This window comes from Alosa alosa, chromosome 12 (assembly GCF_017589495.1).
Source record: "Alosa alosa isolate M-15738 ecotype Scorff River chromosome 12, AALO_Geno_1.1, whole genome shotgun sequence".
Taxonomy (NCBI): domain Eukaryota; kingdom Metazoa; phylum Chordata; class Actinopteri; order Clupeiformes; family Clupeidae; genus Alosa; species Alosa alosa.
Genome location: NC_063200.1, coordinates 28,821,676 through 28,844,473, shown reverse-complemented (window position 1 = coordinate 28,844,473; position 22,798 = coordinate 28,821,676). Strand labels below are relative to the sequence as shown.

At 40.7% G+C, this 22,798-nt stretch overlaps 2 protein-coding genes across 16 annotated transcripts in view; one reads left to right on the top strand and one right to left on the bottom strand.

Annotated features, from left to right (window-relative positions):
- Positions 1 to 443: 443 nt before the first annotated feature.
- Positions 444 to 22,798, bottom strand: part of cast (calpastatin) — a 61,133-nt gene continuing 38,778 nt past the window's right edge. For 14 of the 15 annotated variants that reach the window (XM_048259042.1, XM_048259039.1, XM_048259041.1 and 11 more), the window contains 20 exons: positions 22,211 to 22,315; positions 21,907 to 22,023; positions 21,641 to 21,754; positions 21,449 to 21,526; positions 21,034 to 21,081; positions 20,768 to 20,830; positions 20,226 to 20,330; positions 20,009 to 20,125; positions 19,696 to 19,809; positions 19,504 to 19,581; positions 19,077 to 19,160; positions 18,769 to 18,873; positions 18,112 to 18,204; positions 17,759 to 17,797; positions 17,440 to 17,553; positions 16,180 to 16,305; positions 15,733 to 15,765; positions 15,480 to 15,581; positions 15,158 to 15,264; positions 444 to 464 (listed from right to left, as the gene is read on the bottom strand). In XM_048259042.1, the coding sequence (XP_048114999.1) occupies positions 15,489 to 15,581; positions 15,733 to 15,765; positions 16,180 to 16,305; positions 17,440 to 17,553; positions 17,759 to 17,797; positions 18,112 to 18,204; positions 18,769 to 18,873; positions 19,077 to 19,160; positions 19,504 to 19,581; positions 19,696 to 19,809; positions 20,009 to 20,125; positions 20,226 to 20,330; positions 20,768 to 20,830; positions 21,034 to 21,081; positions 21,449 to 21,526; positions 21,641 to 21,754; positions 21,907 to 22,023; positions 22,211 to 22,315 (1,626 nt within the window). In that variant the 3' untranslated portion in view covers positions 444 to 464; positions 15,158 to 15,264; positions 15,480 to 15,488. The remainder of the gene's footprint in view (positions 465 to 15,157; positions 15,265 to 15,479; positions 15,582 to 15,732; positions 15,766 to 16,179; positions 16,306 to 17,439; positions 17,554 to 17,758; positions 17,798 to 18,111; positions 18,205 to 18,768; positions 18,874 to 19,076; positions 19,161 to 19,503; positions 19,582 to 19,695; positions 19,810 to 20,008; positions 20,126 to 20,225; positions 20,331 to 20,767; positions 20,831 to 21,033; positions 21,082 to 21,448; positions 21,527 to 21,640; positions 21,755 to 21,906; positions 22,024 to 22,210; positions 22,316 to 22,798) is intronic. The other variant, XM_048259040.1, reaches the window with a different exon arrangement.
- On the top strand, positions 9,354 to 12,140 carry cd8a (CD8a molecule). The gene is made up of 6 exons (XM_048259054.1): positions 9,354 to 9,669; positions 9,758 to 9,850; positions 9,977 to 10,087; positions 10,800 to 10,839; positions 10,937 to 10,991; positions 11,568 to 12,140. Exons 1-5 carry the CDS (start codon positions 9,534 to 9,536, stop codon positions 10,986 to 10,988), a joined length of 432 nt encoding a protein of 143 aa, XP_048115011.1. The 5' UTR covers positions 9,354 to 9,533; the 3' UTR covers positions 10,989 to 10,991; positions 11,568 to 12,140.

Below are 22,798 nucleotides of genomic sequence, written 5' to 3'. Positions count from 1 at the left end.
TGTTACAGCTTTTTTTGCACTTTTTTCAAGGATTTCAGATGCCAACAATAGAAGTGAAAGAAATGTATGCTTATCTGTCCTTTATACAGATTTTACAATAATAGTTGTCTAGATACACTTGAGTCTTGAATGCCCACATATAGTTGTTTTACTGAATAAATCACCTTAAGGATCTAGCTTCAGTTTGTGTTTCATTAGTTGAAGTAAGTATATAAAAGCATTATATTATCTGTAACTAATTTTTGTATCGTCAGATTCATGTGACACTTGGCCAGCTGTATTTAGGTTTTAAACACTGTAATACTAAATCTATTCCATGCTATGCAAAGGTGAAAGGATATGTGGGTGGCTGTTTAATTCATTTGAGATTGAGGTTATTAATATGAATATACAAGAGAATCAACATAAGAAATTCAATAAGATCAAGATAAAATAGTAGATTAGGCGTGTGCGTGTACATGTGTGTGTGTGTGTGTTTCTAAGCATACAGTAGTTATGCGGAACATGCTGTTCTTTTGGTGACTGGACACTTAAAGAGAAACATCGCCTTGTATTTTTAACATCTATGACTTAACCTGTGGTCACTCAAATGTGTGGTCAGCTTTGATCACTGATTTTCAGAAAATATTAAGTAAGAAAATGAAGTGAGTCACTGCCCTAGGTGAACTAGGTGATTGATGTCACTGCTCAAAACAATGTCTCTAGAAACTACACAGTTCCAATGTCATGCCATCATACAATAAGTAAAGTTTAATGTGCAAATACTGTATATTTCTAACAAATATGCCATAACATTTAATCTAAAGATCTCTTAAATATTTCTTCAGAGATGTGTTCTCTTTATTCTCAAAGCTATCTTCATTTGACAAATAAATATAGGGAAAGAGATAGTAGAGCTTCATCACTATGCCGTCTTACATAAAAGAAATAAAAATGGGTTCTGACCATCAGAGACGATATATTTGACGGTTAATTTTGGACATAATTTTGGACTAACTTTTGTGACAAGGCTAGTTGCTTTTATATGATGAAAGCAACACAATTGACACTACAGATATGTTGTTTTTTTTCAAGTAAATTGCATTATGACAGATCAGATTTAGTGTAATATAAATAGAATTACACAATTACAAATAAAATAGAATAGGGAAATAGAAAAATAAATAGAGTTTGTTCTCAAAAACTTAATTCTGCATTATTTCAATCATCCTGTGTGTGTGTGTGTGTGTGTGTGTGTGTGTGTGTGTGTGTGTGTGTGTGTGTGTGTGTGTGTGTGTGTGTGTGTGTGTGTGTGTGTGTGTGTGTGTGTGTGTGTGTGTGTGTTCCTGTTAAACAAGACAGTCAACACAAATCTTGTGGATTAAATGTCTGCTCTCACATCAGTAAAACTAACCACAGTTATTCCACTTGTCAGCACTTGATTATGTGTGAGCGTCCACAGCTTCCTAAACTGATTGAGGGATTTGAGTAGATGCTCACAGTATTCAACACGGCAGTGCAGTATTCCACGTATGGGTGACAGTGAATTCTACTCTCTGAGATTGTATTAACACGCATGTGATAGTGGTCATAAAGACTGCATTACTTCACTCTTCATATAAATTGTGCTAACTCCAGAGGAGAGAGGCCCTCACTAAACAAAACATCTCCCTGGACTTTAGATCACTGTCACTGTCATTCTGGACAAGTCCTGAATGATTAATGATATGGAAACACACAGGTACTCACATGCCGTTGACCAGCAGCTTCCTCTCTCTCTTCTTCTGTCTCCAGGAAGTAGCTTGCCTCCATTTCCTGTCAACCAGGCCGACTGCACTCTACCCGGCCGTCCTCTCTCTATATCGTCTCTCCTGGGCTCTGGACACGTTCGACTAGATTGGCTTTGCTGCTTGTGTTCACTGGGCTGAAAAGCATAAGAGAAAGACAGTGGTGGGAGAGAGAGAGAAAGAGAATGAGTGGGAGAGAGGAATGCCCTTGCCTCCTTCTGTAGGATGTGCACTTAGTCACTCTCTCATAGGTCCTCTCATGCGGTGGTGAATGTCAGGTAGGCTCCTCATAACTATGGGTATCCCCAGGTCATCCCCCCCAGGCCCATACATAGAAAGACCGATACACACACAGTGAGATTTCACTCTGAAAGTCTCAGCCTTGAGAGGGTTGTTTGTGACTCAGATAGGGGTCCCCAGGTAAGATATTAACTGAGAGAGAGAGATGGAGAAAGAGAAAGAATGAGAGAGTGAGAGAGAGAGAGAGAGAGAGACTTAGGGGATGGAAAGTGAGGGGGACCTGTCAGTCATAACTCCTGTCTCTGTCTGACTGTCTCTTTTCCGCTGCCCCCACCTGTATAGCTCCAAGAACAACAGAATCCCCTCACACAGGAAAACACACACACACACACACACACACCCTCACAGTACCGGAAAGCCAGTTTATGAGCAGAACACCATAACGTGGGTTGCGCTTTGTATATCTTCATTATATTTTGAGTCTTCATTTTTTCCCCATTGGTAAATACTTTCAATACATGGAGGGTTTGTTGGAAATTGTCCCAGACAGAAAATGTAGACTAGACGCTCAACTCGTTAACACTCAAGATGGTTTTGTAGCACTACCAACACAGATGCATGTAAACCTATGTTAAAGTCTTTATGGGCCATGCAAATCAAAATGTATTAGTAATCTACTATAAATATCATGACAATTAGTAAATTATGGCAAGGTATTTGGTGAGTAAGTTCATTCATATTCTCAGCTGTGTCCAGTCTGTGCCACCTTGGCCTTGACAATGTGGACAGAAGAGAAACTAAATAGACATCTGATCTGGACGAGGAGAGAGGTACCAGTGAAAACAAAAACGAAAGTGAGAGACAACAAGGCCACAAAAAAACAACAAAGTGTTTTGGTATAGAGTCTTGCATCTTGCATGATCTGAGCGCAAAGAGTAGGTAGGCCAATATAGTCAGGAGGCCAAATGTAACAGTGGAAACAATAGTCATCAGTGGCTTTGCATAACAGCCGAGCCTTCCATTGAAGTTGTTTGTAGGCCATGGCTTGCAAGCTGTTGACCACATGTGTTCTTTCAGGTACAATGAGGACACACTCTCACGAGGTGATATGTTTATAGGCCTACCCTGTTTCATAACCTGTAGAACCTCACTGTCTTCACTATAGTAGAGAAGGAAATATTAATAACAATAATACATTTTGAGGCTAATGCAGCAAGTTGTTGCAGTAGTATAGACTTTACTAACAAATGCTAAGGCTAACAAATGCTTAGGCCCCGTTGATGTGGACTCTAAGCGGTTAGCCTGAGTGTGTTCTTAGTATTTGATTTCATATCATGGCTATGCAGATGACACACAAATTTACTTAGCTCTGTCGAACGACTATGGTCCCCTTGAATGTCTTTGTCAGTGTATGGAACAAATCAACACCTGGATGTCTCAAAATTCAAAGAAAAAACTGAAGTAATTATATTTGGTAAAAAAAGAAGGAAAGACAAGGAGGTTGCCACTCTCCTTGACACGAAAGGGTTGAAAGCACAGGATACTGTTAAAGATCTTTGTGTATTAATTGACAGTGATCTAAATTTCAACTGCCACATGAAAGCGATAGCTAAATCAACTTTTTACCACCTCAAAAAAATTGCCAAACTTAGAGGGATGATGTCAAAACATGATTTAGAAAAACTCATTCATGCATTTATCTCCAGCAGGGTTGACTACTGCAATGGGCTTTTCACAGGCCTTCCTAAAAAGACTATCAAACAGCTTCAGGTGATACAAAATGCAGCAGCTATAGGGTTCTCACAAAAACAAAAAGAATTTACCACTTTACTCCAATTCTGAAGTCCCTGCTCCGGCTTCCAATAGGTCAAAGAATTGACTTTAAAGCACTACTGCTTATTTATAAATCAGTAAATGGAGCAGGACCTAAATACCTATCAGACATGCTTCAGTGGTACACACCTTCTCGTCCTCTCAGGTCTCAGGAGAAAAACCTTAGTAAAACCTGCTGTTAGAACTAAACATGGTGAAGCAGCTTTTAGCGGCTCTGGAACCAACTTTCTGATGACATCAAAAATGCCCAACTGTAGCCAATTTTAAATCTAGACTTAAGACCAAACTGTTCTCAGATGTTTTCTGCTAACTGCACTGAGTTACAAATTCTGAATCTGCTTTGAAAATTATTCTACCTTGTGTCTTTTATTTTGTCTTTTTAATTATTCTTTATTTTTAAATGATTTTACCTTGTGCATTTTATGTTTTTTTTTTTTATTATGATCTTTACCTTTTAAACTAGTCTTTGACTATTCCCCTGCTATTTGCTTTTAGGCCTACTGCTTGCTTTTGTTTATGTAGCCTAAAGCACATTGAATGACCTTTGTGTATGAATTATTTCTCTTCAGCCTGCACAACCACAGCAATCATGTAAAAGTTCTAACAGATAAATCGTTCATGCAGTTAGCCAACATTTTGCTCTCCAGTATTCACAATCCTTTGCACACAGTTCAGGTCACATACTTTTACTGCTCCTCCTTTAGCCTAGGCTACTCGTCTGCTTGTAGCCTATCTATAGCCTAGCCTATTTGGCAATTTTCCACTTTGTCTTGCACTGTTGTATTACAGGTAAAAAAACACATAGCCTACTTCAAAAAGTAACACTGATGCAACATGTAGCCTAACTTCACTGTACACAAGTGGACTACATAAGACAGAGACGTCTTTGTACAGGCTCGGTGATTGACACCCAACATTGCGGATACGGGTGTCAATTATTTCCCGAAATAATGGTTCACATACACATAGATCTGCGTTAAGCTCGTGACGAAATATGTGTGTTCTGCTGTAGCCTAATATCAACCTGCAACAGCAGAGTCATAGGAAGGGTCGTTATGTCAGAGTGGTGCGATGCTGTTTTTTTTCTTCACAATAAAGCTCATAGCCCAAAGCATACGCCCACAGCCCATTCACTACAGCGTCCTGTAAAGACACAGGCGCACAAACCTTATGAAATTCTTTCCAACACAATTCCGCCTAAATGAACCAGGGGGTTCAAAGACTTGTGTTGTCAAAAGTCAGCAATGTGACAGATGCTGACGTCGAGTGGTTCCATTGTGTGCTCCTGAACCTCACAAATAGCTAAACTTGAGTTTCACGAACAAAACAATCTAAACTGCGACACTTCTTCTTGACCAAAGTGACTTACATAGGTCAGCTATATTACAAGGGATCACATTGTCCCCGGAGCAACTTGGGGTTAGGTGCCTTGCTCAAGGGCACAATGGGGGAAGCTGGGAATTGAACCGACAACTTCAGGCTACTACACTACCACTGCCCCAGGCTATCACTCACTGTTGTGCAAAATAATTTTGTTGCGCATCGGAAAATGGTATGCTAAATGGTTAAATATCTGACAGAGAAAGGGGCAAAGGTGAGATGATCTCAGTGAAGTGAACTTGATTACAGAGAATTGCCAGGAAAACACTGACTACAATGGAAATGTAAAATAGGCTACCAATTGAATGTAGGCTACATATTATTTCTGAGAAACTGCACTGCACTCTTTCTCCGTCCTATCTCCTGTAGCAATTGATCAGTTGAAGTTGAACTAGGCTAGTGCTTAACTACTAACTAGGCCTACAGCAAACTATTGTTAACCTATGCTATGTGATTATGTAAACAATATTTAAACCAAAGCAATTCACCCTAGACTAAGCTGTCATAACTGTGTCATTCTGTTTAACTAGATAACCTAGGTTTTGATCCTTACTCACACCATGCCACCTTCTATCCCTGCCCAACTGGCATCATCATGCCCCATACCACCTCTCTCTTTAGGCTGCTCTGAATGCATCAGGCCTGCATGATGATATGGAACCATGGTAATAAAGCCACAGACTTACCCAGAAAGCAAATGGAGATGTTGCACAACATGTTGCTACTTTGACCACAATATCTGGACTTATTTTACCAATGGACAGATGTGTGTTGTTCAGATGTGTTCGGGGCAGCCGTGGCCTACTGGTTAGCTCTTCGGACTTGTAACCGGAGGGTTGCCGGTTCGAACCCCGACCAGTAGGTACCTTGAGTAGCCTACCTAACCCCTCACTGCTCCCCGAGCGCCGCTGTTGTTGCAGGCAGCTCACTGCACCGGGATTAATGTGTGCTTCACCTCACTGTGTGTTCACTGTGTGCAGTGTGTTTCACTAATTCACGGATTGGGATAAATGCAGAGACCAAATTTCCCCACGGGATCAAAAGAGTAGGCTATATATACTTATACTTATACTTATATAGTTATGGTTGTAATTTATTCAACCATCAATGACATAACATAAAATGGCTCACGCCACCGTATTATTACATATTATTGTTTAAAAGAGAACACATAGGCCTAATCATATCACCCCATGTGTTCGTGAAAAATATAATAACACATTTGGTCCCCACCCCAACCTTGACTCCATGACTACGGCCTTGAGGCTTATTATTATTATGATAATTTACCAGTAGGGGGCAACATCCTCAAATAAATAGGCCTACATAGGCCAAAGCAGATAAGGAGCACAGCGTCGTGCGCTGGCACATTGGCATATGAAGCAAACTTTTTCTGAAAATGTTGAGCCGTCACAACTTTTAATTTTCATAATCATAGGCTAATGTATGCAAAGATATACCACAATCTCAATGGAAATATACTTCAGCTTGATAGTATAACGATTAGGCTAGGATTTTGGGGTATGCTTACAAAAACATGCAATAGTTGCAATGCTAATAATATGAAATAAAATAATTTTAGCCTATTTACTTTGTTTTTAAAAATTGTGGTCATGGAGCAACCATGCACATGAAACCATGTATGTAAAGACGTTTGTAAAACAATCAATAGATTATCATCGTTCTACTTTGAAATGATACGTTGTATCATGTGTACGTATACGTGCGTATACGTGTATGATATGTTTATTATTTGGAACGTGAGAGTGATTGAGTCATACATTGCCTGCACATCGCTATAGCAATGGAGCCACTTCACCATTTCACCATTATGTAACCCACACTTATTGGGAAATGCGCATGCATAGGCTAGTTCTTAACAATTCATTGACAAATACAGATTCTGAATATAAGTTGTGTTTGGTGTGTGGGCTTATGCGTTCACTTTGAAGCTTCTTACTGGCATCTGCGCGCACCGCACTCTTTTTCTTGCGCAAAAAGGCGCTGTAGCGCGGATGAGCTGTGGTTGACGCACGATCCCGGGGTAGTGCTGCGAAGTGCTGATTGGTGGGCTCGTGCAGACCACCGGAGAAAGAAAAGCTGTCTGCTGCAAGCATTCATGCACTGCAAGATGCCCTGAGAACACCTTAGGCCTCCTTGAACTCAACGCACATTTTTATATTGAGTGTATTGCGATCACTTCCGTTTAAAAAGAACAGCATTCACTGTTATAGATGCATGGTCTTAAAACGTGTGGCATTTGCGAGTGAATGTGTTTTTCCAAAAAATAAATCCCCCAATATTTCTTATAGCTGAGTGGCAACATTGTAATTTCCAGTCAATGTACACGTCAGACTTCAGTGTCCACTCCTCACATTTTTTGTAATTGTAATTTATTTATTTGAGCAGGGGCAGTGCTCAAAACATTTTAGATGTCTTGTGCCAGGTTGTATCAAATTGCTACTTTCCGCTGTAGTCCCTGGGCAGGTAGATGGAGCAATAAAACACAGACAAATTATTTACAGTATACAGTACATATAGTACATAGGATGCAGAAAAGCCTTAGATTCCAGTTGAGCAATTAATTGTTCCTACTTTTTCAAGATGGCTGGGAGGATGCTGATAGAGATAGTTGCTGACTTCCTTTATGACCCCTGGGGAAGATGCTCTCATTTATCGACTTGTTTATTAAGGAGGGGTAAAAAGGAGAGGTAATACATTGTCTATGCTGTTTTAAAAAAATGCATGATCAAGACCATATATATATTTTGCATTGTTCAGAGTATTTTTCCAACGATTGCCTCATAAATTGTAGGTGTCATATTTAGGACAGAATCGCCACTAACCATTGGAAGGGAGGTGGGTTTTATTTAGGGCATAATCACCAGTAGCCAGTGTGGAAGGGAGGTGGGTTTTTGGAAAACTAAAACTGTACAGACTTTAGTACAGACTTTTACAGGAATTAGTCATTAAAATGTGCTGCAACAACTAAACTATAGTTTTGAATTACACCATTGATTTGGAGCTGTGTGTTTTCTTTCCAAGCAATTTGTCATCTCTGATAATAACAAGGAAGAAGTTTGCTCTTGCTTTTCTGAGCTGCTGTGTGACTTTGTTTCTCAAACTTTTAAAAATAAGATGATCAGTGACCTGACACACACATATACACGTGCGTGCACACACACACACACACACACACACACACACACACATACACACATATGCATACGGATACACGTCCACATTTAGCCTTCTTTTAAGTGCCATATTTAGTATCCCCAATCTCTATCTTTTCACAATTAAACAAGACACTATTTCAGAACAAAGTATCTGCTCTGGTTAACCTTTAATGTATGTAACTGCTTTTCTTCCTTCTGCAAGTGACAGTCAAATGTCTTCCATTTTGGAGTTACAGCAGTAATAAAAGAAAGGTAGAAAAAGGAAGATAAAGAGAAAAGGAGTGCAGAGAGTGGGTTTGGGGTGGAACTCTCTTCCTCTGTGACCGTGTCACAAGATTAGACGCTCAGTCAGGAGGGGAACTCATTGTCATGAGACGTGTCAAAATGCAGCTAAAAGGGACTGAAATATTCTTCCTTGTGTGCATTTTTCATGGTAAGACATTTTATTCCATTTGTGTGGTAAATAAGATTTGTACTTTTTAAGATAGTTTTCTTTTTATTAAATCCACCAAAAAGAATGCCATGCCATGTTTGACTTGTCATTTAAGTAAAATGTTTTGAAAGTGAGAAAACTAGTAATTTCACATAAAATTCAGTAAGTTACATAAACGTATTAAACTTGAACGCTGTTTAAATCTCCAGATTAATGAAGCAGTGTGAATTTAGCATGATTCAGCCTGTTGTTTTTCTCCAAATCTTACAACAATCAAATGAATATTGAGTGTTGGCTTATCCTTTCTGATGTGCTATCAGTGGCAGTGTTTGATTTGTGCAAAATATGTGAAAGTGTGATAACACATGTGAAGTGTTGAAAGGAGATAATGTGTTCATATTATCTTCGTCCATATAGAATTGGAAGATAAAGTGTATATAATGTCTCAACTTGTCTTAAAATATGAATCACTTGAAACAAATAGCCATGTATCTTCATACCAATTAAAATAAATGTTTTCCAGCTTGTAGCGCAAAGAAGACAGAAGTTAAAGAGAAAGAGCTACATACAGTAAACTGTACACTGCCGAAAGATGCAAGTCGTACATTCATCTGGCTTCGAGTTACAAAAAATAATGGGGTAGAATTCATAGTATCTTACAAAAATCAGAAACGTGTGGGGACTGTTGTTTTGCCTGAATCCATGGAATCACTGGATGGCTACTGTTTAAAAATCAAGTCCTTCAACAAGCAAACGGACAGTGGCAGCTACAACTGTGCTATATACAATGCCAATGAATTGACCTTTGGGAAACCTACAGTTCTTGAAGGAGAGCCAGGTGAATGTATTTATTTATTTAGTTAGTTAATATTAACATGATGTGGTATAAAGCGTTCATTGACTCTCCGACTTAAACACAATCTTAGACCCCACACAAGCACCAAAGAAGGTTACGACGACTCCTTGTACTACTGCTGCAACTGTTCCTTCTACGCCATGTGTGTGTCTAAATCAGAGAGGTTGGCATTGTTATTTCTTCTGTTGACTTCACAAACATGTAAAAACAAATGAACACATTTCCTTTGTAAGGTGGTGACATCAGAATCCACAAACGTTTTTGCTTCCTTCTGTCTTTCCTCTGTCAGGAGTGAAGAGCGACCCTGAGAAGAGTTGCGAGTTGATGATCTGGGTGCCACTGGCTGGAGGCTGCGGCCTGCTCTTGGTCCTCCTCATCGGTGTGTCCCTCTACTGCAACAGTGAGTGTCGCCAGTCGCCACCCAAGTCAGATCACCTTTTCCCCCCCAAACATTGTTTGTTGTACAAGAGTCTTCTACAACCTCCATCCATGCAGAACATTAATATCACTTTAATTACCGTGAAGTGAGAAATAAACAGCTACAGGTCAGACACAGGACAGGAGGGAAAGCGCTGGTAAATAAGGACTAAATGATGACAACAAGACTAGGCAGATTCTTTTTGTCAAACAGTTTTTTTGTTTTTGATGCTGCAGTTGATATACTTTTGATCAAATCAAAGGTCCTGACGCAGTAAAACTGTATGCAGCTAGTAATAGTCTCTTTAAGACTTGGTGAAAGCTCACTGATTTGAATGTATGTGTAGGCATGGCCAATCATGTGTACTGTGCAGCGCATAATGCTGTCGTATGGGCCTGCAAATCCTTTTATAATCATAATTATTACACCATCTTGCTATATTGTGATTGACAGGAAGCAGTAATGATACAGGATGCAGCGAAGTAAGTGAAATGAACAAAGAGAAATTAGTGGTAGCTGGCTTCTGAGTAGCAAGTCATCAGAACAACATGTCGCATAACCTTGTTTTCAGCTTTTTTTTAAAAAAAAAAAAAAAAAACTTTCCCTCTAATATTTTCTGAGCTCATCTGTAATAGCTGAGCACTGAGGTATCTCTCACACATACCATATCATACATTGTATTCTCTGTGCACAGAGATCCGCACTAGACGATGCCCCCATCATTACAAGAGACAGTAAGTATCGTCTTTTCCACTGGAGACTTTCTCATGAAATTGAAAATGGGTGTTTATACACGTGTTGGATTAATAATGTTTTGTATTCTACACGTAGACCCAGGACTGCAGAAGGAGTGCTACATCCTGGACACGGTCGTTTTGTTTAATAGGTAGGCCATGTGAGGAGACCCATTAGATGGAAAGTCATTGGTATTTAGATAGATAGACACTTTATTGATCCCCAAGGGGAAATTCAAGGTCCCAGCAATTAGTGTTTTATTTCAATTGTGGGCCTATAGAAAAAGTACATTTTTGAATAAACAATGTTTTTTACATATTAATAATAATAATAATAATAATAATAATAATAATAATAATAAAAAAAACATCAAATTAAACATTTTTCTAAAAATGTTATAGTACAATTATTTGAATAGCTTATTGTCATTGCATGTGTGGATAAATACATGGTAGGCCTACTATTTTTAAAATACACTAGTCTGTAATGGTCTCCATATACATTTATTAAATTAATGAATAATGATACATTATTGGGTGATGTGGTGAGACACAGTCATACTGCAAGTTACAGAAAATTAGAGGACAATGAAACAGTTAACTACTATCTGAAATATGAACACTATTCAATTTTTAATTTGTTTGGTATATCTTCAAATAAGCAACAACATTGTAGTGCATCATGTGAAAGTTAAAAATACATTTTTTCCGTTTTGCTCGCTTCACAGGTGCTACCAAACAAGGCTGACACAGAAAGACCGGTTTGATTTTGACCAAGACGTCCTGCTGTATTTTGATGCAGCTGCAGCGCCTGTCAAATATGACTTCGTTTCTGCTTTACCACACGCATTGCATGTTTGTCTCCTATGATTATTTACCAGTTTGCAGACGTGCTGATCACATTTCCTTTTATAAACCTGCATTTGTCTGTGCTTAAAAAAAAAAAAACTTTTATCACGGCTTTATGCTTTCCTCACTACATTTTCAGCGCATGCTAGGGGATGTTACTTAGGTAGGCCTACAATATTTAGTGTGCCTATACTGTATTTCTCAGATTCGATTTGAAAAACATATGAAATATGCATAATGTTAACAGTCTCTGGCAGCCTATAGTTTACTGGATCGAGTCAAAATGTAGGCCTATTTTATTTTAAAATTGGCTAGTTCAGTACGAGTAGACAGCAACACATAGCCAGAACTCTCAATATAACCATATATTTCCTTCAATGTAGGCGAGGCTACGCTTTATACCACATCATGTTAATATTAACTAACTAAATTGAAATAAATATTTTATTTTACAGCAATACTTATTTCTGTTACATTATTTCACAATAAGCTATTCTTTTTTGGAGACATGTCCATGTTCCTTAACGGCTTTACATATAGGATACACAAATCGATCAATGATTATTTGATTTAAAGTCCTGGGAAACCACTAATAGCAGTTGTTATTGTGTAATATAGGCTAGTCAAAAGATGTTTCTGCGTCCTCTGCAGGACAAATGTGGTATAACGTGCTAGAACGCACAGGCTGGGTCCTGTAGTTAGCTAGTCAAGTCCCTGCAGTACCAGAGGCTCAGTGCTGCTGCTGGCCATTTGGGTGCCCTAACCAGAACTGCTCTGTCTGATTTCTCTCTCCTGTCTCATGTGTTGTGTTTGAGCTATGCTTAGATAATATCCATCACAACATTAAATATCCATCCTATATCAAATTAATATAACTTAAGGTTCAGTGCATGTTAGATAGGTGCTTCTTCACTGAATTTCAGCATAACATTTTCCAGTATCTCATTGGTGGCCGTATTGCATCTTCATTGTATTAACCATTAGCTTTCTCATTCGTTTTGACAAGTCCGAGGTCGCCTAGGCATATCTGCAACTACGTGTTACGTGAGGCAAGGATAATTGTCTCGTCGCCTATTTTGACTTTATAAATTAAATTTAATTAAATAAATATCAGTGTCCTCTGGTAATTACGGCCATGTGACTGCAATTAGGCTACGTGACATAAATTAAACGGAACTTGAAGAAAGAAATACCGAAGACATTATATCGGTGTCCTCTATGCCCGGCCATGCTCGCAGTGGGAACTGGATATCTCCGAAATATCCTTTAGCCTTATCTTTGTTGCTTTCATGATTTCCTTTAAAAAGTTTCTTAAATCAAAAAGGAGATTAGCCTAGAAATCTAGACGCACCCTAGCGGCGGCAAATTAATTTGCTCAGCCTGTACATTTCAATGATATAGGATGGCCCGTCAGGCTAAAAGGAGACACCAATTATTAACAATGTCAAGGTAGCTGGAACCTGCCACTTTCTCCTCCCCCCTCTCTTCTCTCGTGCCCGCTCAAGATGCGTTCCCAATTAATGGAGTAGCATGACGTTCAAATTAGATCTACTGCATAGTGGAGATTAGAGGACCCATATCATCATTGCATGTAACATGCGGTTGCTGTATTTTGACATTGTAAACGTTTTGACGAAGTAAAGCAGCGTATATATTTAGTGGCTAAATGTTGGTGCCCCCAACGCCCCTTGGTGCCCTACGCACAGTGCGTGATGTGCGTGGTGGTAGTGGTGGCACTGCAGAGGCTCCTGTAAACACACACACTCAAGTCACACATAGGTACAAAGGTTTAAAAATGAAATCTGTTTTAGATCATAGTGTTTTTTTAAAACATAGCTTCATATGAGCTTCATAAATTTCACCGTTTGACACAAACAGACTTGACACATATACTTTATTCACTTTTTATTCTCATAGCAGAAAAAAATCCCATTTCCAAAAAAATGGCTCTTAGATAGAATTTAAATCACTGCACTTCAATACAGAGGCACATTGAAGAGAGAAGACTGCAACTATTTCACCAGCTTGGCCACAGAGCAATCAACCAAACAAATATGGTGATGCTCCCATGGCACATACTGACTGGACACAGTCCTTTGCATAGGTTTGTGTACAGTATAGCCCAGAAAGAAGATATAAGTAAACAATCCTATAGCACAAAAAATGTCAATCATATTTTATGTCCTTTGGACATCCAGCTTTTCATATTGAAGTGGGTGGAGATAAAAGTTCACCAAGGTGAAGACCCAACTTTGGTTGTTTTGTTGACCATTTTGACATCAGTACAAGAGAGGAGGTTAACCTCAGACAAAAACCCTCAACTTTCCACAATCCCCTTGACATAACAAAAGGATGTAAACATTATTAAAAGAGCCTCATTCTGGGTCCTCCTCCCTAAGCATTAGGGTAACATCTAAGATTGTGGAGCCTATGATACTAAATGCAAGGTTTAAAGCTGCAATGAGATTAAACCATTATTTGGCACGTGAAAACACCGGAGGACTTGATACTGTACACTCAACCAATGTGCATAGTCACACCATCACTGGAGGCCTTTTTTTACAGTATACTTGAAGCGTTCCTCCTTTACAGGCTGCGACGATTCTGGGTTGGATGCTAAGTGCACTTAAATGAGAAAAAAAGAAGAAAAAAAAATCTAAATCCCTTCCTTAACGACAAATATATTGAGATATCTTTTTTTTTTACATAAACTATCAAAGCCAACAGAGGAGTAGAGATAAGGAGAAACAGTTTTTCTAATGCTGTAAACTACATGAACTAAACTACACAGTGCTGTACACTAGTGTCTCAAGGTGCATGGCTGATTCAGATACTCATATAGAACACTTTCGAATGTATACAAGCCTAATGACACCCTCCTCAAACACACAATCATGTACATACGCACACACACACATCATTCCTATAACCATATGCACAACGCCTCGCTCCATACAAACTCACACACACACAAATCCTACTTATCTACCACCTGTCTTTAACATCCATAGATTAGATATCCCAGTGCTGCAGCAAACTCCCCAACATGACTTCCAACCTCCAAGCTGTTTGGCTGTGAGACCCCCTTGTGGTGCTGCACTGTCCAGGCATGGCTTCCACAGGATTGGACAGAAAGCCTGCCAATCACCGGCCGTGTGTGATGAGAGGAATTGTGATGCAATGTGTGAGTTTTTTCTGGTAAGAGGTGAAACCATGCAGGAAAAGGTGTAGCTCTCGCTGTGTTTGAACATGTAATGGCAGGTGTGTTTGTGTGTAGGTGGGCACAAGTCGGTGGCTTTCACGTAATGTGTTTCATGTTGGGTGTGGGGGTGTGGATGTGGTGTTCCTTTTTCTATTTCATACTGACTGCCTGTGTGTGTGTGTGTGTGTGTGTGTGTGTGTGTGTGTGTGTGTGTGTGTGTGTGTGTGTGTGTGTGTGTGTGTATGGGTTTCATCTTGTGTCAAGAATTTCATCTTGTGTCAAGAATCCTGTTTGAAAAACGCTGATGATTCTGAGCAGCTCAGTTGACTTAATATGCGACTTATTATGGCAGGGGGAGGCGGTGCACTGGTATCCTGCAGTGACACACACACACACACACACAGAGAGACATAGACAGACACACACACACACACACACACACACACACACACACACACACACACACACACACTTTAATTAATATAATATAATATAATATAATATAATATAATATAATATAATATAATATAATATGTTATTTACAATAGGCAACTCCTATGATGTCATGTTGGCTAATTGTTTTAATTACCTTATCTCTCTAACTCTTGCCTCCCTTCTTTGTGGGCACTACGTCAGAGGTCAGCTGGTCAGATAACATATCTAGAGCCGACGAGTCTTCTGTTGCTGGTTTCTGCAAACAATGTTAAATGATATTACATTTGATTGTTTATGGATATGCAGAAGCAAACAAATAAACCCACAAAAAACAAATATATTGTTTATTGATCCCCTCTATGACAGAGGTGGCAAAATGCCCATTAATCGTTTGAAGATGAACTCACCTTTGATTTGGACTTTGATTTTCCACTCTTTGACTGAAATAACACAAGCAGATATGCAGTGAGTTTAATATCCACTAGAGGTCTTTGTGTGTGTGTGTGTGTGTGTGTGTGTGTGTGTGTGTGTGTGTGTGTGTGTGTGTGTGATAACCATTGAATCAAATCATTTGTTAATTGTTAATTGAAAATATAACCAAAATAGGTGAATATTTCACTGATTTTGGTTTGTAGGGATGTTTTGTGGATCCCAAACGTGCTATGGTTTTTGGATCCTAAACATCTTTGATTTTCAGATTCATGAAAGGAAAGGATTACTCAGGTTTTCTTTTGAGATTGTCCAAGAGTAAAGATAGGAAGGAAGTCAGTAAAAGGTCAAAATCAGGAGAGAGTGGATAGTCTTGTTCGGTATTAATACTCAAAAGGGCAGTAATTGATTGGGCCGCTCTCTACCTCAGATGTGGTGTGTGTGCCCTCCTGGCTGACCTTTGGCTTCTGCTCTTTGGGTTTGACCTCTGTGACCGCCTTTGGGATCAGAGTGTCTGCCAGAGCATCTAGCACTGGAGCTGGAGCTGGCGCCTTCACAAACAAACAGACAAACAACAACAACAAATAAACACACAAACAAACAAACAAATTCCAGGGTTAACATGCATCCCTCACCAGTACCTCACATAGATGTAGAGCAGTGGTCCCCAAACAACGGCCCGCCAACTCATTTTAGGTTGCCCCCCAAAACATGTCCGTGGTATATAGCATCTGGCCCAAGACGTGGGAGTAATGACATCGTCAAACTATAACCTCCGTAATTTCCCCATTCATTCTCTATGGCGAGTCTTAACAGTACACATATAATACTCTTTTTGTCCACTGGTGGTTGTTTTGACGCTGTTTCGCGTTTGCCATCGAAAATGGAATGAAATGTAGGCCTACCTGCAAACAATGTAAGAGGCCTATGCTGACTGCATCAGTGCTCAAAGTATTCTAAAAGTTTATCAATTATTCGTTAATAACTAACTAACTTCTATTCAAGTCATATTTCTGGGACTTTCTGGATAATTATTACTATTTTTTATTCACACGTTCAAATGTTCATACAGAGTTCAAAGTTCTCATCAGGTGAGTGAAAGTTAGAATGGTGGTCATTTCAGATGTGTTTGCCAGCACTTCATAAAACTCTCATAGTTTGATAACTTTAAATTATTTGTAGGATATTGCTTGTTCACAACTTTTTACTTTTACTTTTTAATAGTATTATTTCATTTGAGCTACATTTTACACTGATATGGCATGGTGGCACCATAAACACAGCTAGCAATGGTATTAAATTGCAGTAGCCTATGATTAAATGTAATGGAATATTCAACTAAGGTAGACTGCTGTTGTTCACAGCACTAAGCTATTTATGGTTGATATACTCCGAGTCTCTGGCCCTCTCTTAGAGCCAGGCATAGTGAGCTGGCCCTCGGAAGAAAAAGTTTGGGGACCACTGATGTAGAGTATGCTACAGTAAAATTATTAACTAAGAATGGAAATATGTTAAATATAATTTAAAATCTCTTTGGATTTGAAATTTTGGCATGTCAGACACACACACAAAGAAAGAAAGAATGGAAGAAAGCATGTGCAAGTAAAAGAGTATGCATGTACACGTATTTATGTGTGTGTGTGTGTGTTGTATGTGTATGTGTTGTGTGTGTGTGTGTGTCTTACAGCAGGAGCCTCCACAGGGACTGTGAAGACAGCAGCAGGAGGTGCAGGTGCAACAGGACAGGTGGAGAAATCACTGGACAGGAGGTCAAGAGCCGTGGAGTCATCCATGGACTTCTGCACGGGTCACACACACACACACACACACACACACACACACACACACACACACACACACACAGAGAGAGAGAGAGAGAGAGAGAGAGACACACATATAAATATTGATTATTTCATAATCATACTTAAAAATGCATTTGTATTAAATTCATGTAGTTAATCAGAATTTCTCTGTCTGCTGGTGTCTTGTCTTCATCTCACTCACCTGTTTGGGTCTGACGTCTGGCTGAACTTGTGGTAGTGCCTGTGCAAAGAAAGTATGATTTTGCATTAGTAACACACAGACTCATGGCTCAATTTCTCCAATGCTCAATCTTCCAAAATTAGGAGGTGAATTCAGATTCTAGAAGTTTCAAAACCACTGTATTTAAGTGGCCCAGCTCTATGAGAACTATTCAGTTATTCCTCCTTCGGGCTGATCTGACTACAGAACAACTTGTGCTTTCTGAAAGAGGGGAGATCCTGAGCAATGGCGGATGATTGGCCAGGTGAATGAATGTCCTCAGCTCTGCTTATATCAATGCATTACCCAATGGGAGTAAACCCAACGGTGGTTACCTTCAGGTCCTCCTCGCTTGGCCTAAACTCAGGGGGCAGGCTGTCATCTCTCTCTCCCATCTTGATGAGTCTCTCCGCCTCGATGGTCTTCTCCTAAAGGTACAGAAGAGTAGGTAAATAACCTGCTGTAATATAACCAATATAAGCAACCTCCTGCTCGTGCTTGTTCTATCTGTGTAATCATGCACACATTCCACATAAAGGCTCTTTTCTCAGGTACATGTAGGGACTTGAGCACTTTCTACCCTTTGAGGGCCTCATGTCTTTCTTTTCGTTGAAACAGTACCACACACTCTCTAGACCAGTGTTTCCCAACCTTTTTTTTCTTGAAGGCTCCCTTGCCTGTGTCTAGGACAAGCCAGGGCCCCCTACCCGAACTCTTACCCGCATACACACTGAAGAATAAAGTGATTAATTACAAACTTATAAGGTCAGAGGTCAGAGGTAATAAATAGCTACATGAATTTAAATGTGGAACCACTGCTGTAGAGAATGTGCCTGGGACTTGTCACAGATGTTCTGTCCACACACAGATACACTAAGGAGAGGCTAAAAGAACCCCGAACCACATATTCCACTCATGCTATTTTAGCTCCTGTGTTTCCAGTGAGTGGACGTCAATGGGTGAAATGAGAGGAGAATAAAAGTCACGGTTACCTTGACGATGTTTTTGACTGGGACAGGGGCGGGCTGGGGAACTGGGGTTGTGTCCATTAATGTGTCTGAGAGAGCATCAAGGGCATCGCACGTCCCCGATGACAACTGCACACACACATACACACACACAATGTCAATCACCTTTTCAATCACCTCACCACACAATTGATATTTGAGCAATCTATACTGCATATTGTTCACATCAACAGCGTTAATGTACTTGTATCAATGTGTGTATGCATGTATGTGTGTGTGTGTGTGTGTGTGTGTGTGTGTGTGTGTGTGTGTGTGTGTGTGTACGTGTGTACCTGTCTTTCAGCTGCTGAACACACTGAGGACTGAACGGCTGCAGGTGCTACAGCAGGGGCGACCAGTCCAAAGTCACATGCAATCTAAGGAGAGAGCAGAAAACACAAGCGACCAGAGTGACCACACCACCCATTTTACAACAGCAACAGACACGGATAACTGTCTAGTGACCACACCACCCATTTTACAACACCAACAGACACGGATAACTGTCTAGTGACCACACCACCCATTTTACAACAGCAACAGACACGGATAACTGTCTTGTGGCAGCAGAGTTTATAGCGATCTCAACTTCTGATCATTTGATGCTAACCCTTGCTACCATCGTGAAGCACAGTTAGCCAAGTGTAGAGTTGGTCACCCACTCAAAGGAAATAGAGAGGAGGTGTAGGCCATTGGGAGTATAATGGTCATTTTACTCACCATTCGTGGTGGAGGGGCAACGGCGGGAGCTGCAAAGTCTTCTGCCAGGGCATCCAAAGAGAAGTCGTCTACTTTAGCCTGAAGAAAAGATGCAGACAAACAGTGATTAATTAATTAATCAATTAATTAATACCTTTGGAAGACTGGACAAAACACGCTGATCATAGAGATGTCAAATTTATGTAAACTGACCGGTTGTGGGGGTGCAGAGGGGGTGATGACGGGGGCGTGGACAGCAGGGGCAGCACTGGAGGACGTGAAGTCACCAGACAGGATGTCCAGGGCTGCAGTCGGGTCCATGGAGGGCTGAGGAGAGAACGAAGAATTGACTGTAGATCAACAAAACATTTGATTATAGATCCTCAAATAGGTCTGCGCTATCAGCAATATCCAGTGCTGTTATGGTACATTCGTAGATGTTCAAACATAACTGTTGAAGATGCTCTGTGTGTGTGTGTGTGTGTGTGTGTGTGTGTGTGTGTGTGTGTGTGTGTGTGTGTCTCACCTCGGGTTTAGGGGCTGGGTATTTTTTGAGGTCCTTCTCTTTAAAGCGATACTCAGGGGGTCGGGAGTCTTCTCTCTCACCTACTCTCACACCCTTCTCAGACTTCAGCTTGGCCTCCTGTAATACACACACACACACGCCAAATATGTTACAAATGACTGGAACTACATAGGTGACTAAATAGAGTGGCTGTATGTGCAGTGATACACATCCGTACCGAAACGATGTCCTCGGGTCTGAGTTTGGGGGGCTCTGGTACGGGCTCCGCTGCAGCCAGAGTGTCTCCTAGAGCACTGAGGGCATCCAGAGACATGGAGCCGCCCTGCGGAAGAAAGAAAGACAGGAACAAAGAGAAGAATGAAGACAAGAGAGAAGTATGACAATGCTGTGAGTATAAGAACTCATACAATAAACTACAGAAACCCTCACTGCAAGAGGGAGCTGCGGTGCAAATGGCAGCACCTGTGTCACAATCGAACTCAGGTGTCCATGGGGACCCAGGTTCAATACCAAGCTGCGGTCATTTCCCCATCCCACCCCAACTCTCTCTCCCATTGGGTCATTTCCCCATCCCACCCCATCTCTCTCTCTCCCTCTCTCTTCCTGTCTCTCTCAACTGTCCTATCTGAATAAAGGCAAAAAGCCCAAAAGCACACTAAAAACAAATCTATCACTCTGCTGATATAGCACACTGAATAAGACAAGAGGACAGTCACCCAACATGAGGTGAGAGTGCTGTGCTGTGCTGTGCTGTGGTACCTCATCAAAGGCAGGCACTGCTGGGGCCTTGGTGGCAGGAGGAGGAGGGGCTGGGGCAGAGATCTAAGGAAGAGATCACGTTTTACAATCTCAGATCAATTATTCATTCAGTGTAGAGAGACACACAATGGACCAGTACACGCATGTACACACAAGCGCACACACACACTCGCACACACACACATTGAAAGACAGCCACAAAGACTTGTCATACAGTATCACAAACATGTGTACAAGCAAACATATGGGGCATAAAGAAAATGTACCTTGGCAGGAGCTACAGCAGGAGCGACCAGTCCAAAGTCACAAGCGATCTAACGAGAGAGCAGAAAACACAAGAGACCAGAGTGACCACACCACCCATTTTACAACACCAACAGACACGGATAACTGTCTAGTGACCACACCACCCATTTTACAACACCAACAGACACGGATAACTGTCTAGTGACCACACCACCCACTTTACAACAGCAACAGACACAGATAACTGTCTTGTGGCAGCAGAGTTTATAGCGATCTCAACTTCTGATCATTTGATGCTAACCCTTGCTACCATCGTGAAGCACAGTTAGCCAAGTGTAGAGTTGGTCACCCACTCAAAGGAAATAGAGAGGAGGTGTAGGCCTTTGTGAGTAAAAAAAAAAAAAAAAAAAAAAAAAAAACGCCAGACAAACTGACCATTTGTGGTGCAGGGGCAACGGCGGGAGCTGCAAAGTCTTCTGCCAGGGCATCCAAAGAGAAGTCGTCTACTTTAGCCTGAAGAAAAGATGCAGACAAACAGTGATTAATTAATTAATCAATTAATTAATACCTTTGGAAGACTGGACAAAACACGTTGATCATAGAGATGTCAAATTTATGTAAACTGACCGGTTGTGGGGGTGCAGAGGGAGTGATGACGGGGGCGTGGACAGCAGGGGCAGCACTGGAGGACGTGAAGTCACCAGACAGGATGTCCAGGGCTGCAGTCGGGTCCATGGAGGGCTGAGGAGAGATTAGGGGTGATGTGAGACCAGTGTATTAAATGTTAACATAAATATGAGAAAGACATACCGGTAATAGGAGAACATATCACTACAGATTGTGTGTGTGTGTGTGTGTGTGTGTGTGTGTGTGTGTGTGTGTGTGTGTCTCACCTCGGGTTTAGGGGCTGGGTATTTTTTGAGGTCCTTCTCTTTAAAGCGATACTCAGGGGGGAGGGAGTCTTCTCTCTCACCTACTCTCACACCCTTCTCAGACTTCAGCTTGGCCTCCTGTAATACACACACACATGCACGCACGCCGACACACACACACACACACACGCACACACACACACACACACACACACACAGATGCACACAAAGCATATCTGTGAGGTAAAAATCAACCAAACACAGAGACAAGTATATTTAACATCTAGCACATGTCTAGTCCATAACACAAGTGCGACTCCCGTACCGAAACGATGTCCTCGGGTCTGAGTTTGGGGGGCTCTGGTACGGGCTCCGCTGCAGCCAGAGTGTCTCCTAGAGCACTGAGGGCATCCAGAGACATGGAGCCGGCCTGTGGATGAGCACAGGAGCGCTGTGAGAAATGTTAGCGCCCAACAACAATTGCAACCCGCTAGCATCTAATGGCTTAAATTAGAAACATTAGCACCAGTGCAGAAGGGGAACTGGGTGAGTAATGACACCCATCAGGGTAAATGATGATGTGCAAACCGAGCATCTGGCAACATCAGCAGGACTTTAGGATGATGTTATTCATGCCATCATTATTACCAGCTCAGTCAGTAAAGTGACAATCGCATTAGCAACACTGAGAGAAATGATCTAGGCACTCAGTGAGCTATACCAGAAGCTGATAATGCATGATAACTTATTTTTTGACATTTTATTTTGGTCATCTGAGTTTGGACAAGAAAACATAGGAGTTTTCTTAGTTACTGTATCTTAATATTTTTTCTTGAATACATATTGATTTATTGAGTGATTGAAGGTTTTGTCAGTTCTTTGCATGTGGTAATAAAGTAGAATTTCTAAAATG